At 45.4% G+C, this 15,125-nt stretch overlaps 1 protein-coding gene across 1 annotated transcript in view; it reads right to left on the reverse strand.

Moving 5' to 3' along the window:
* Window positions 1-2,618: 2,618 nt before the first annotated feature.
* Window positions 2,619-15,125, reverse strand: part of TMEM35A (transmembrane protein 35A) — a 54,020-nt gene continuing 41,513 nt past the window's right edge. The window contains exon 2 of the mRNA XM_078688408.1: window positions 2,619-4,375. Coding sequence (XP_078544534.1) covers window positions 3,995-4,375 — 381 coding nt within the window. The 3' untranslated portion in view covers window positions 2,619-3,994. The remainder of the gene's footprint in view (window positions 4,376-15,125) is intronic.

Raw genomic sequence — 15,125 nt, forward strand, 5'->3', positions numbered from 1 at the left:
TGCTGCAGGGTTACTAAAACAGTGTGTCTCAAAAGCAGGCACAAATTGATACAATTTCTGCGGAGAATTTATATTACACCGGCCCGAATACACAGGATAGACCCCACCAGACCGCATTGCTGCTGGCGATGCCAGGCTCCACAGGCAGACTTCTCACACCTTGCATGGACATGTCCTCGAATCTATGCCTTTTGGGTAGCGGTACATGAACTATTAAGCAAAATGATACAGATTCCATTGATGCCATTGCCCGAGATAGCTCTTCTAGTGTACGTAGTCCAGGTCCCTTTAAAGATGCGCAGATTAGTCGCTATCGCTCTACTTCTGGGTAAAAGAGAGGTCGAAATTTACTGGGGAAGCAAGAGAGCAAGAGAGCACCTGTGTTGTCTGGCTGGATCCAGAGCCTCTCGACCTGCTCTATGAAGAGTGACATGTATGCAAGCACTATTCCGCCCTCTTCCAGGCCAAAGGACATATGGAGTCTACTCCGGGCTTACCTGGCGTCTCAGCAGCAAATTCTTCCCACACAACGGGGACAGGGTATTGAACCAACAGGGGTGGATTAGAGGTACGAACTGCGACCATATGCGTTCCTTGACACACTCTTGATGTATGTACCAAATGGGTCCGTAGTGAATCCTGGTAAAGGTGGATAGAGGGGAAACTGGGGTGAGAACCATTGGAGCGAGGTCATGCTGGACCGCCTGTTGCAATCGTTATGTGTTTCAGATGTGGCATTGTCATTACTTGACTGTACAACTGTGCCTTTAGTTGATTTTCTCTTTTTACTTTCTCCATTTATGCTGAATGCGTTAAAATGTACCCTATGTTTATTACAACTGAACTCTGTGCTATGCATTGCTTTACACAAAATGCTAAATAAAGGTTAAAAAAAAAGCGTCATTTGGCTTACCTCCTGTTTGAGCTAAAGAGGCCTTTCCCTTCAACTGCCCAGCTGACCAGTACCAATTGGACATGCCTGAACCCTGCTGCTGGAGCGAGTCCGAACTCTCCAAGAGGTGCCCCTTTAGATCCTCGGCCTTTGGCTGGTATTAGTAGAATTCTCCTCCAATGAAGTTCTGGGCTATTAGAGTCTATAAGAATCGTCATCCGTCTCCTTGCAAAAGTGAGCAGACTTCAAAGAGGTTAAAGTGGGCCTGCGTCCGACTGCTAACGCTACCTTCCCAAACACAGACCCTGGACTTCCACCACCAAGAGCTCCACGCGTTGACAACAACCGCACTGCCAATGCGAAGTGCCGATCGAGGCTTCTTACGTAGAACAGGGCTAAGTTGAAGGTAATCTTTGAACCGGAATAAACTTGGTCCCTGTATTCAAACAGTACTTCATGTCGGTCAGCCTGAAAGTTTTACTTTGCCCCAGCCCAGTGTATTTATTAACATATACTATGTTTTCTAATTGTTTTGGGATTTTTCTGCTATGTTTTCATTTTATTACTGTTTGAGTGTTTCATAAATACTTTGCACATTGGCTCAAAGTCAAGCATGGCTAATATTGTGCCAAACTACCAGAAAGTAGAGCACAGGTTTTAGTGACTTTTGTGGCATACCCGGTCAATGATTGTGCTTATTATTTGAGTGTAGCTCTCATCTAATAACCCAATTTCAAAGATGGTCCTACCACTATCTTTTCTCCCAACCAGGCCATGGAAATAGCATGCAGCCACCCCATTTTTACATGACAGGTGTTTGGCAGGCAACTAGTATGGGTACCACCATCTGATTGACCATATCCCAACTCTAACTTTTAACTGGCAAAAGGATTGAAGAAAATAGGGGACTTACCTTCAGGAATGATCTAGGTCAATGAACAATTTGTATATAATGAAGCGCTCTGCTTTGCATAAGACAAAAACTGCGCTCACATAAGACATTCAGGCTCGTTTCAGTGAAGTTCCACCCACCTACTGTAACGCCTATGCAAGAATACCATGTGTTCTGACTGACCTTTTTACACCCAGAGGCCAGTTAAGTACTCAGCTGAGGGAAGAAGATCCATGTGGTATTCGATTGAGGGTGTGACTGCTGTGGCTCTCTACCAAGAGCTGGAAGGGGTTCTTTAGAAATCCTCTCCATCACTGCCTTGTACGTAGTGCTGATGCATCATTAGTTGTTGGATATAGCAGGGCTTTATGGTCTTGGATACCATTGAGGAAATGTTTTGTTATTTTAAAAAGATCTGTATAGCATGTATTCTGTCATTATTGTGGGCCTGCATCGCTTTCAGCATTCAAGTACATTCAGGCCTTTGTCTTGAGGATTCATTATCGACCTCATTCTGTTTTTTAGTTGTTTCAAATGGTAGTTGATAATATTCAGCTTTTGTGGGTATCTTTGACTGAACGTTACAGTGCATTGTACCACTTATGATGTGTGTGTGGTCAGTGCTTCATGTTGTGTGCTGTTTTCTAGCTGAAGGCTGGGGGCACTAGAAACAGCTAATAACCAGATGCAAAATAAGGATTTGACTCCCAATGGTGATCAGGGCAGGATCCAGCAGATGGGAATCTATGTCCATCTCTGCCATTCTTTCTTCAATGCTATTGCGTACTGCATGGTGGTAGAGGGACCACCTGTCAGGTATGAAAAATACACCAAAACATTTCAAAAAGATTTATTTTTGAGTGGAAATTACTAAAAATAAATGTCCAATCAGTACCAGAAAGAAATAAAATATTAAATCACCCAGTTGCAAATAAAACACCAGACCTAACAAAAACCACAGCTTAGCACGAACACAGAAAACCTCTTTTTTTTTTTTTACAGGTATCACTTATAAAATCATTGACAAACGAGTGACACTATTGTTCACGAGCCAAGTTCCATTCTCTTCAACCTCCCATTACCAATTTACCTCAAATCAAAAGTTTACCAATCACACTAGTATTGAAGAAGATTTCAATAAGTTACCATAGGCAGTGAATGTTCGGCATTGATTAACACTAACTAGTCTTTATTATTTGAATGAGCATCCCATGACATGTTTAGTGTCATTCTGAAGTCTCCCAAGTTACAGTTTCTGAATGGGAAAAACTTTATCTTCCAGTGATATTACACTGCCTTGAATGATGGACCAGAAACACCGGTTGTACGAGGTCTTCAAGTGTAGTGATGTTCCTTCCCTAGTGATCTGTACTGCTTCTATGGCACTCATTGGTGATGTGAAGCTAAATTCAATTCCAAACTTTAGTTTCCTTGAGAACTCACATTGACAGCTTACTCATCATTCTGAATGTGACAGCAGTTTATTCACAAAATAATCACTATTAACCTGGGTAACTCCTTTTACAGTATTGCCCAAAGTAACATGAATAATACTGTCAAGTTTAAGAGAAAGTGGCTCTAACAACTACACGCCACTCCATAAATATTACTAAATGTGCATATGTTGTGGCCATATGGCCATGCGTTCAAATCATGGATAAAGGCAGACAGATTTAAGTACCCGTAATTCTCTGGCTGATGCGGTGTCTTGACAAAGTGCCAATATTTTAATATATTTTTTTACCCTTAACTTGTATTCACAATTCCCCCAACTCAGATTTAGCACTAAATGTACACAATATACATTTGCTGAAAATCCTTCAGAAGCTGCCACATACTCTTTGGTGCCAGGTTCAGTTCAGGTTCAGTAATGGAAAGATTGAAAATGGAGCCAAGCTCTGGAAAGAAGAGGCAAATCTCCAATGGTGTCTACTTATTCTACACCAACAAGTACTTGTGACAAGTAAAATGTAAAGACTGATTTATCAGAAATCAACCAATCCCCACGTGTGCTAACAATACTTTTGATCGTGTTTTATAAGCGACGATACCCTGATATTTAGGAGTTAGGGAACAAAATTAGGACACTGAGAAACATACTATCACATTTTGTAAACAAAAACTAAATAGTACAGTCTGAAAAGCAACAAAAAAGTCATGTTCTTTCAAAGACGGGTGCCTGGAATGTCCTCTGCCGTTGCAAAGGAAAACTATGAGACTTTCATCTTCCCTTTTTCAGATCCACCCTTCTGTGGAATTTGATCCTCCTTCTCAGGTGTGATACTTTTCTTCTTGGGTCGCTCATCGGGCTGACGAGCAATTAGTAGTCGACAGGTAAGCAATATGCCAAACACTAAGGCATGGGCATAGCGCTTGAGGGGGTCACCAACCAGTTGATGGAAGAATAGTACTGCCAGTACAAGGAGAAGGAGGATGAAGTTGGCCACATCCTTTGGGCGACCAGGAACTAGAGTCATGACAATGCCACAAGCCACCTCCAGTGAGCCAATTATCTTTCTGAGGAGAATAGAGTTGATTCCCATCTTCTTCAACATGGGTAGGGCTTTAACATAGGTCTTGTAGGCACGTTTCTGGAATTAAACAGAAGAAAAGAAATTCAGTTGGGAAGTCACATTCAGAGAGAACATTGACTGTGGCCATACTGCTCTTTACCAAAGAAGATCTTGAGGCACATGAGTGATACACTGTGGGAAAGATAAAGTATAAATTGCCTGTTTTCCCACTCGTGGCCATATAATGGAACAAATGTTTCTCACCACCCAGTCCTCTGTGTTGGAGCATTCATTGATATTGTCCAACTATCTGTATGTTCCCATTTTAAGAAACAAAAACCGCCACATAGAAAAAAAAACATATCAAGCACTGAAGAATATCAGAATGTTGCACGAGAGTGTAACACTGGTAGCAATGGACTTCACGTATCTTTACTCTGCAGGAAAATTGTATAAAGTAGGAAGTGATATGGTAAAACGAGTACCACACAGGGGATTTATGACATTACAATGCATGCTTTTACATCGCATGCTTTTACAACGCACACCATTACAACGCATAGTGCTTTTAGGCGCTGGATAGTGAATTGTTTAATTTACTATTCCAACTCCAGTCCCCGTGGATAGTAGGGAAGGTGTTGGATAGTACATTAAACCTATTCCCTATCCTAGAGCGCCCCCCAGCGCAATGCGTTGTAATGGTTTGCGTTGCAAAAGTTGCGTTGTAAAGGCACTGCGTGGTAAAAGTTGCGTTGTAAAGGTTGTTTACCCCACACAGGTCTCTCCGTCAGACCCGGTCTATGTCATATCTGAAACAGAGAGCTGTGTAGGTTGCAAAATTTAATGTACTTTGCGATCTGCTCTTCTCAGGTTGTCAGTCCTCCTTTAAGTGAAATCACCTACTACAAGACACTAAGGCCCTGATTATGAATGGATCGCTGTTTTCTGACACCTGCGTATACCCCTGTTTGTGCAGGAGTCGGAATTACCAGTTGGGTGGTATATCCTGCATCCGATAATTACCCGGTGCATTAAAAAAAACTCACGCTGTGTTAAATTTCAGCATGCCAGAATTTACCAGGGGAAACGAGTACAGTAATTACCATACCATGTAGATTCCGAGTGCGGTATACACCAAAATCTGCATTTTATTCTTCAGAAACTTGCTATAGGTGCTATTTATCTCACCTGATAAAAAACGCACCCAGGGTATCGTTATTCATCTGGTGCAATAAAGAAAATGGAGTCTAACAAACTCTGAATCTTGGCTCAAATCTTCAGTAGCCTGACATAGCCACAATTATTTTGCCAAAATGATGTACAACACATATATGCACATGTTGCAGAGACAAAGTGAATGCAAGAAAGATGGCCAATAAAGAGGGGGAAATTATATTATTTGCATATTTGGAAGCATAAAAAATTCCATAAAGACTGTGTTCCCTGTTATGCTAATGTTTATTAACACAAGGCTCATACCTGTTGTGTAACTAACAGAGGTTTCCAGATGTATAACGAAAATGTACTTACCTGTAAGAATAGTTTTCCAGCCTAGACTCTTCAAATTCACAAAGTGTGCATATTCCGCCATCTAGTGGTTGGAGTCGCAAAGTGCTTTGTATTTTTTTTTGTTACACCCAAAATTGTACTGACATGTCTTTGTTGAGGAGAGCACATCAGTGAACGACGTCGAGTTTAAAACTGCAGATTTGTCTTTGCCAGCCTCCCATGTAATAGAGGTAGGGATCCCCTCACAGGAGACTCCATTTTATAATTGCACCCACCTGAGGGTGAACGGCTTACAAAGGTCTTTTAGGTCCCTCCCCCATGCTCCGCTCCAAAGAAAAGAATTTAGGGGGTGATCTGACCGTGTGCCACCTCAAATGTGACACACACATCAGTGTGACTCCTGATGGCTTCTTTATCACTGCCCCCATGTCTATGACATGCTGTGAGCAAAATAATTCCCTCATTTGCATGGGGTCATGCAGTGCCGGATTAAGAACACAAGCCAGCAATGAAGATGGATCGGCCCAGAGGAGGGGAGTTATGGGGGTGCTAGTGGGAAGCACTGCTGCTTCTTTTGTTACAGGGGGGGGGGGGGTATTGCAGCACTGCTGCAAAACCGACCCCACATTAACAAAAACAGGCCCCACTGTTCCAAAACCGGCACCCACCCTTCCAGCCCACCGGGAAAACGCCTGTTGCCAACTACGGCCAGTCCGGCCCTCTGCTCATACAAACAAGGGCAGAGTCCCACATAATTGCACTGGTGCAGATTTAGGAGCCTGTGCAGCTCATATTAAAGAAGGGGATGCATAAGCACCTGCAACCCTTTCTGTAATACCAAAATGTTTTGGGGGCTCAAAAAGCAGATGCAAACGTCTGTTCTGCCCCTAGGGCGCTATGTATAATACCACCCAGGTATATTTTTTCCCTCAGCTAATAAAGGGGGCTTGAGAGAAGTCAAGCAATGCTGTGCATGACTCCACTGTGCATGTTGAGCTGATCCTAGGGATTCAGCTGAGCAGTGGAAGAGGATTGGGGAGAGGGGAGACATATATAACATACAAATGTAAAGGAGAAACATGCAATAACGTACAGTTTTCCAAATTACATCATAGACATGTTTACCTTTTCCAGCTCTGCCGAACAGCACATCAGAGGGTAGACTAACACATGTTTGTGCTGTTGTCCTTCTCACTGCACTAGATGGCATTAGGCACGCTTTTTATAGCTCCTGGGATCAACATTGTAAAGCGTGCTTCATTCATATAAGGCAGAGAGTGCACTTCAGCTTACCCAGCCACAATTATTATTATCGGTTGCTTATTGATTAAGCCGGCCACAAGGGCTGAGGTTTTTCAGGCTAGTAACTATGTGTCAATAGTAAACTGCTTCAGATCGTTTTTGAGAGTAAATACACTATTGACCCGGCCTCTCTGGGCTACGTGGATCTGGCATCATTCTATGTGAAAAGAACAGGATCCGGATAACAGCCCCACGCGTATGGTGGCTTGTTGTTTTCCAGCACGTGCTCCTAATTATTGGCCCAGGCAGTTTGAGTGTTGCAGCTCTACCTGCTACGTCTAGGGTGTCACCCGTCCGTAATGTTCACGGACTGTCCGTCAATCAACCCTAGTGTTCGTTGCCCGTGTTGGAGATTTCAACATATATCATTGGTCTGTAATTGTAGCCTTTGTGCTAAAAGACCAATGTCATATTTTAAATGCCTGGGCGGTAGTGGAAGGTCTCGTGAGCTGTGATCCTGAGGGAGGGAGCAGGCACAAACAATAAACAAGCCTTCTTACCAGGATGCCCGCTGCCTGAACAGAAACGTACATCTGTGCAGTTCGTTAATCTGTCAATATAAAGGCTGCTTGGGAGCCGGTTGAGGTGGCGTTAATTGATGGAGACATTGTAAGCTTCAGGAAGACAAAGATTTATTCTTTTTGAGAGGTAGTGTATGTGTGTTCTAAGATTAGCTGTGGAGTGCGTGCTTTTAGTGGACTGTTGTAAAACTGTTTCCATTGGGTATAATCTCCATATTGCGAAAATCTTCCCCTGTGAAAACAATTTATCTTTTACCTAAATGTATGCGCACATTATGCGGCAGCCTATTTTATACTGTGTGTAATGCAAATTTAAACAAGCATTAAAAATGCAATAGGTCTCGCCTTTCATTAAGTTAAAGCCATTTGCTTTGCTATACAATACCATTAGCAAAGCAAATGGCTTTAACCCCTCCCACGCTCATGACGAGCTCAGCTCGTCATGAGCCACGGTGCTCGTGTGCTCATGACGAGCTCAGCTCGGCTCGTCATGACAGTTAGAACGCTCGCACGCTGGGCAAATTCTCCTGCTGTGCAAGCGTTCTAATGAAACGGGTGTGGCCATGACAAGCTCAGAATGAGCACACGAGAACCGTGGCTCATGACGATCAGCTCGTCATGAGCACACGAGAACCGTGGCTCATGACGAGCTGAGCTCGTCATGAGCACCGGGGCGCTGTGCGCGCCCCCCAGCACGGCAGGGGAATGACCCCAGCAGCCAAGGGGTTAACTTAATCAAAGGCGAGACCTATAGCATTTTCAATCTTTGTTTATTTTTGGTTGCAGGCAATTATTTTACAACCACAAGCAAATTATCTATTTACTACTCACATAGCATAGAACGCTCCTTTTTTAAAATGCATAAAAAGGTTTTCTTAAGGACCCATTGCTGGCCCTGTTGAATGCTGGGGTTCCCTAGCTTTCATTCCACCTCCCGCCTCTTTCTTCCACCACCCTACACTTCCTGTCTCTTTATCTCATGAATACCGAGGCTGCCTGATCTTGATTCCACCTCATGCCTCTTTCTTCCACTCTACACTTCCTGTCTCTAGCTCATGAACACCGAGGCTGCCATGTCTCGATTCCACCTCATGCCTCTTTCTTCCACCACCATACACTTTGTCTCTTTATCTCATGCTTGGAGTTTTGTTATTAATTTCTGCTCTCTCTCATATTCACTGTTTTCCTATATTTTTTCTCCTTTCTTTCGCCCTCTTCAGCCCGGCTTTCTCTGGCTCTTGGACTCTCTCGGGCACGCAGTTAATGTGCGATGTTGAAAGATAAGACCCGGTTTCCGGGGTGCCAACGCCCACCGCCTCCAACTACAGACACAAAGAGCACACTTCACATCCGAGCTGACGTCACTGCCACTGCACTACTTACACTACTGTCTCACTAGTTTTCCGTTTGTCAACTTGTGAGGGATGAAAGACATGGCTGGCTGATCGTGTCAGAATCCAACCTGTGACCAGTGGATTAAGTGCCAATACCAGCAGCAGGAGTAAAACCCACTGAGCTGTTCGACATGATGACAATGGACAAGTTTGAGGGTTTCTACAGCCTAGAAAACACCTCTCATGTCTTAAATTGAAGACTCGTGATTAAGGTTTTGAATGCATCACTGTGCGAGTCAGACAGACCTGGGCAGAGAAGATTGTGTGATACCTCCAGCTGGATGAGATTTAAAGTGTCCAGCATGAGTCAGGAGGGTGCGATAGGCGTCTGCTATCCAGGCCGGACAATCAGTAGAATGACTCCTCACGTCTAGGATCGCATGGGCCCCTTACAGTCACTAGTGCTCCATGAATAAGAATGCTCGGCTAGCGCCCAGAAGCCTCGGGGCTTTGATTGGATGACACCACCCCCTGATGCCCTACTCGTCTTTGCTGTTATGCGGTCCAGACGCTGATTATAAAACACTACCTTGGAGCGCTAAACCCGGACGTGGTTTTTTCGGTTATATTGTCATCTCGGAATGACTAACATATCTGTGATTCCCCCCGCACCCCCCCAAAAAAAAATAACACGTCGACTCTAGTACATGCAATGGAAGGCCAGGCAAAGCCGCCTTTTCATGTCATTTTGACTTGGACGCAGGTGAGAGAGGTTACGGTACTTGGTTTTGAGCTTAATTTTCTCATACTGGACGTGCGTTAGTGAGGCCTGTGCGTCTGACGCGTCATTTAACACAATATCTACGTGCACAGATCACAATAAAATCTGGGCTCAGTTTGATATAACTCGTGCCACTGCCGTCAGCCTATCTCCAAGTGCCTCTCATGGTTTGGCGTTAAAGGATGATAGTTCATATGAGGACAAAATGATGCGCCCAGGGTCACAAAATTTGGGAAAACAATGATGCTGAGATTGGAAGTTAGGTCCCCAGTCACCAGTTATGGACGTGTCTATACCACCTAACTTCTTGTTTGCAGGCTTCCCAGCAGAAAAATGCAATTGGCGTGCCAGGGTCGGGCACATCTGCGTGCCATTCACACATGCCATTGCCAGGGTTGTACCGTGCCCATTCAAAGCTTGGCCTCGTGAAGCATGCCTTCTCATGCCCAACGGCCCTTGCTAGGATTGTGTCCAACAGGGGAATGTCTGTGCCTCTCGGACACCTCCTGACGGAGCGCCCACGGTGGTCAGTCACCATGCGTCCATGCCCAGGCATGTCAGGACCCCGATGGTCCACGCCCGGGCATCGGGTCCATACCCGAGCATGCTATGGCATGGCAGACCACACCAGGGCACCGGGGTCCATGTCCGGGCACAGGGGTCCACGCCTGGACTCAAGGGGTCCTTGGACTCAGAGTCGAAAATGATGGACGCTCCCACCTACCAGGATCCGCGGGGGGGGTTGTAGCATGTCGAGGTACCCCACCTTCCTAATCCTTGAGTATTGGTAAGGGGGGGTCAGTCGTTGTGGATGGGGGGTCAGGTATTGTGGGGGGGCCAGGTGCTGTGGACAGGGGGGGGCAGGCGTTGTGGACGGGGGGGGGATTGCCTTTTTTTCTCAGCTGACTCCTGGCCCAGCTGTCTTGCGCAAAGCTATGTCAGACCTTCTTCCCTGGACCCTAGGCTTTGCCGGGCCTATAGAGGGTTACGTGGAAAAACATACTGGGAGATGTAGATGCATATATAGACAAGCACGGTCCCGAAAGTGAAAGGAGGACCGCGCTGCAAGCATTTGGGATCTCTTGTCTTTATGGGGCCAGGTGTTTAAACACATGGCCCCATAAAGATAAGAAACCTTACACGCCAGAAGGAAAGCAGGTAAGCCTGTCCAAGTGGGCCGTCTGTAAAAGCCAAAAGTACATGACACAAAAAGCTATTTTCCAATTCCTGGCCACCGTTTAGCATAAATGGTGATGCCAGCCAATGGAAAAGAGGAGCGGGGCTTAAAGCCCTATACTGAAACTCCTCCACAACATAAAATATCGTTGAGTGAGCTGCGCATGTACGCAGCCACGCTAGCCGAGACCTAAAGATGACTTGCACATTCACAGTGCTTTCTGTGATGGGCAGGGACCTCCTAGCACTAAAAATACACAAGCCACTATTCCCTACTGAACCAATCAGAATTCAATTCTATGGGCTTCTGGTTGCACAGACATAGATCGGCAGTTTTCACATTAACCAACAGAGATTTCTTAACATAAACTAGTGAATCTTTTTTCGGCTTGCATTTATTTTTAATTTAAGGTATGCATTATTTTATGTGCAGTTACCTGATGGTGAAAGATCAAACAATAGTCACAGACTATTTTGTTCTTTTTACCCACCCCTTTGATTCCGCCTCCACACTCACTGACTCCACCCCCATGCTCACTGACTCCATCCCCATTGCACTCAGGATCCCAGTATGCATACATTTTAGTGCTCTTTGACCACTGAGAAAGCCAGTGAAGTTAGCATATGGTATCCCACGGTCTCTCACCTTCACTATGTACCTTATTTTTTTTAACATTGTGCCAAATTAACCTGTGATCTGTATTTACTTAACACAGCTATTTATCTGATAGAATTGTACAAAAACACCGTCCTCTGGTGCTAAAGGGAATTGAGAAAAAGAAAGTAATCTAGTCAGTTGCTTAATTGCACTACGTGTGACTAGGAAACCTGGGTTCAAATCCTAGCTTATATATAATAGAAGGGGGTTCCCCAATGGGATTTTAGGATGTGGGCAGGAGAAGAGGGCATTATAACATATCAAATAGAACAAAAATAACCCTGCCACAAGGATATCAGGGGTCCCTTACAGGATCCAACCAGTAAAAAATGGGGTGAACATGAAACTCAGAGCCAAGGACTTCACCAGTGCTATTTTAGTACATGATATTTTTATTTTTTAAAAACACAGTGTATCTTTCTACACATATAAGGACATTTCAAGCTGATATACAATGAACTTTAAAACAACAGTGGGGGAAAAAGGGGCATATCCCACCAGGGATATTGGGGAAATAGATACGACACACAAGGATCTTCCTCACACTCCCGTACACTCGGGGAAATTTCATATATACATCATCACTCAGATACTCATTCATTTCCTCATTTATTTATACATACTCTCATACAAGTACAACTACGCCTGCACCGGTAAATGGAAAGTGGTTGCAAGAGCTAGAGATGGAATAAGGAGGCAGAGCTGGTGGAAAAAAGTTTCACAAGAACTAGAGAACTGCCATCCATAGAGATGGCGCCGACGCGCGTTTCGGTGATGGCCAAAATAGGCCGCACCTTCTTCAGGGCGGGGGTGTACAATCAGGGAGGGGAACACACAGGGAAAAAATAGAATGAATCAGGGATACACTGGTAAGCTTCAGGGGTATCCAAAAACTGAGATTCTCGCTTGGGGATGTCTGGGGCAGGGTCAATCCAAAATCCCTCTCGACATTCAAGGTATCCGTGGAATCTGGGTCGTATATAGTCTTAAAGTAAGGTGGAGCTCAACCTCAAAAGGATTCTGCGGCTTAGAGGTGATCGCTAGGTGCTGCGTGGAAGTATTGGACTGTAGTGGCGCTGCACGGATAAACTGGGCGTCCCAGGGTAGAGACAGGGTAGCAAGTTCTGATATAACGATGTAAAATAGTCTGACATCGTTATATCAGAACTTGCTACCCTGTCTCTACCCTGGGAGGCCCAGTTTATCCGTCTTGATCTTCTTGCTCGTTTCGAATCGGGATCTGAGGAAGGAAGGTTCAGGGTGCCCCTAAATACTAAATTTAGGGGCATTACAAGTAGGGCAAGGGCAGGGACCAATGGGACTCTATCCTGGGGTGAGTACACCCCCAATCCTGCTCCTCTCCTGTGGGAGGGGGGCAGGAGCCTATCTCTGATTGGGCAGGGCTCCCCATCCTCAAGACGGCCGGAGCCCAGAGTTGTGCATCACCTCGCTTCTCCCACCTGAGGGGAGGAATGGCACAGGCCGGCACACCCCCTTTCCTCACTTAGGGTTTCCCGCCTGTCTTCCCGCCAGAGTGGGGGTCAGAACCGGTGGGGGGCAGTTGCTGAGTACAGCAATTGGCCTGGGGAAGCTCACAAAAGGCAGCATGCCTTTGAAGCTTCCCCTGCCCATCATGCGGGAGGAGGCTTGCCACCTCATCCCAGGATGTGCATTGTTTCAGGCCCCCTAGAGCAGCAAGCCCTCGACCTAGGGGTCCAGAATCATATCTGGTGGTGGCAGCCTCGGCAGCCACGCAGTCAGGACACGGGGAGTGGGTTAGGTTTCAGGGGGCATCTCTAAGATGTCCTCTGTAGTGTATTTGGTATTAAATCCCACACTGGCATCAGTGCAGGTTTAATGTGCTGAGAAGATTGATATCAAACTTCTCAGTCTTCAGTGTAGACATCATGGTGCTGTGGCGTTCGTAATGACAATCTCCCAGCACCATATACTCTTAATGGCATCACTGCACTTACAGTGCCCAGGAATGGCCCTGGGTCCTGTAGGGGCACAGGGCTCATGCACCTGTGCCCACACCACTGGCATAGTGCACCCAGCTAGAGGAGTGACTGATGTATGCCAGGGCAGTGTGTTTGTGGGCATGGCACAAAGGGATGTGTGCCATGTCGACTCTTTGTTTAGTTCTGCACCAGGACACTCAGCCTGCAAAGGCAGTATGTGTGTATCAGGGTACAGGGCCCCTAAGGGTGGCACAAGAAGTGCTGCAGCCCTTAGGGGTCTTCTCTGGTCACAATGCCCTGGGTACCTAGGGTACCATTTACCAGGGACTTACATGTGGCCAGAGATGCCAATTAGGTTTTAGTTTTAACACAGTTTTAGGGAAAGAACACTGGCACTGGGCACCTGATTGGCAGGAGCCCAGGGCACACTCAGTCAAAGCACATCAGCAATTCAGCAAAAAGTGGGAGCATACCATGCAAGAAAGATGGCACTTTCCCACACCCTTTGTCTAGATTTATTTTACTGTCCCGTCCTGAATTTGCCGCCATGCTAGGTCATCACTCAAGCTGTGCCCGTCCTTCTCTGCTATGAGTCTCTCTAAGCCCCTGAACAAACAGTCCGGGCTGGTGGATGTTGGTGACTTTTAAAAAAGTCAACAAGTTGTAGCCTAATCTTCCAACCAGTCCCAGTTATGAGGGTGGGCTCACCTACCGACTGGCAGAGCGCACACTTTAAAAGGGCTGGTCAGCCTCTCCTTAGCTGTCACAAGTCTACCCTCCAAGCGGTACTCATGGCAGAATGACCACGATTTCACCAGAGCCTGTCAGCCACGCTTGAAAACGTAGGCAGCACAACCATCAAGGGCAGGACACAGCCTGCATCCGACGGGTCCCCCAGCTCCAAGATGCTTTCTGCAGCTCTGGCTCAGCCTGCCCTGGCAATCACTTCTGTTTAGCACAGGTGAGTCCAGCAGCAGAGCACTAAACTGAATGCAATGGGGCAGTGTCAAAGCGTGGAGGCAGGCATGGCAAAACATGGTTAAAAAAGATAACATTCTGTCTGTGTGCTTGTTGCTCTTTCACCTTCAGGTAATTATACATAAAATAACACACACATCATAAATGAACGATGAATTCAAGTTCAGGTAATGAGTGGGAAATGCACCTTTTTACATGTGAAACCTCAATTGGTTAATGCAATATCTCTGCAGATGTTTGTGTTTTGGTAACCAGAGACAAACAGAATGGAATCCTGGCTGGAGCATTAGGGAATAGGGACTTGACTATTTATAGTACTACGAGGTTCCATCTTGGAATTGAGAAAGCACTTTAACTAGGCAAGTCAGTAATTGTATTACAGACAGTATAAGATAAGTGTAACTTAATGTGTCACACATTAGGCGTAGAAAAAAAAATTATACGTTAAATTATGATATTACATTTTATTGAATCCTATCCCAAAAAATGGAGGGGAAGTAATAAAAGAACACTTTAGAAGATTCTTAAGACAATTGCATGTTTCACAGATTTTGTTTGGTAAAGGGGAGGAGTTAGGGTTGCATCTGAGATGGGGCACTGAGTGTCGG

This window comes from Lissotriton helveticus, chromosome 4_1 (genome assembly GCF_964261635.1).
Source record: "Lissotriton helveticus chromosome 4_1, aLisHel1.1, whole genome shotgun sequence".
Lineage (NCBI taxonomy): Eukaryota > Metazoa > Chordata > Amphibia > Caudata > Salamandridae > Lissotriton > Lissotriton helveticus.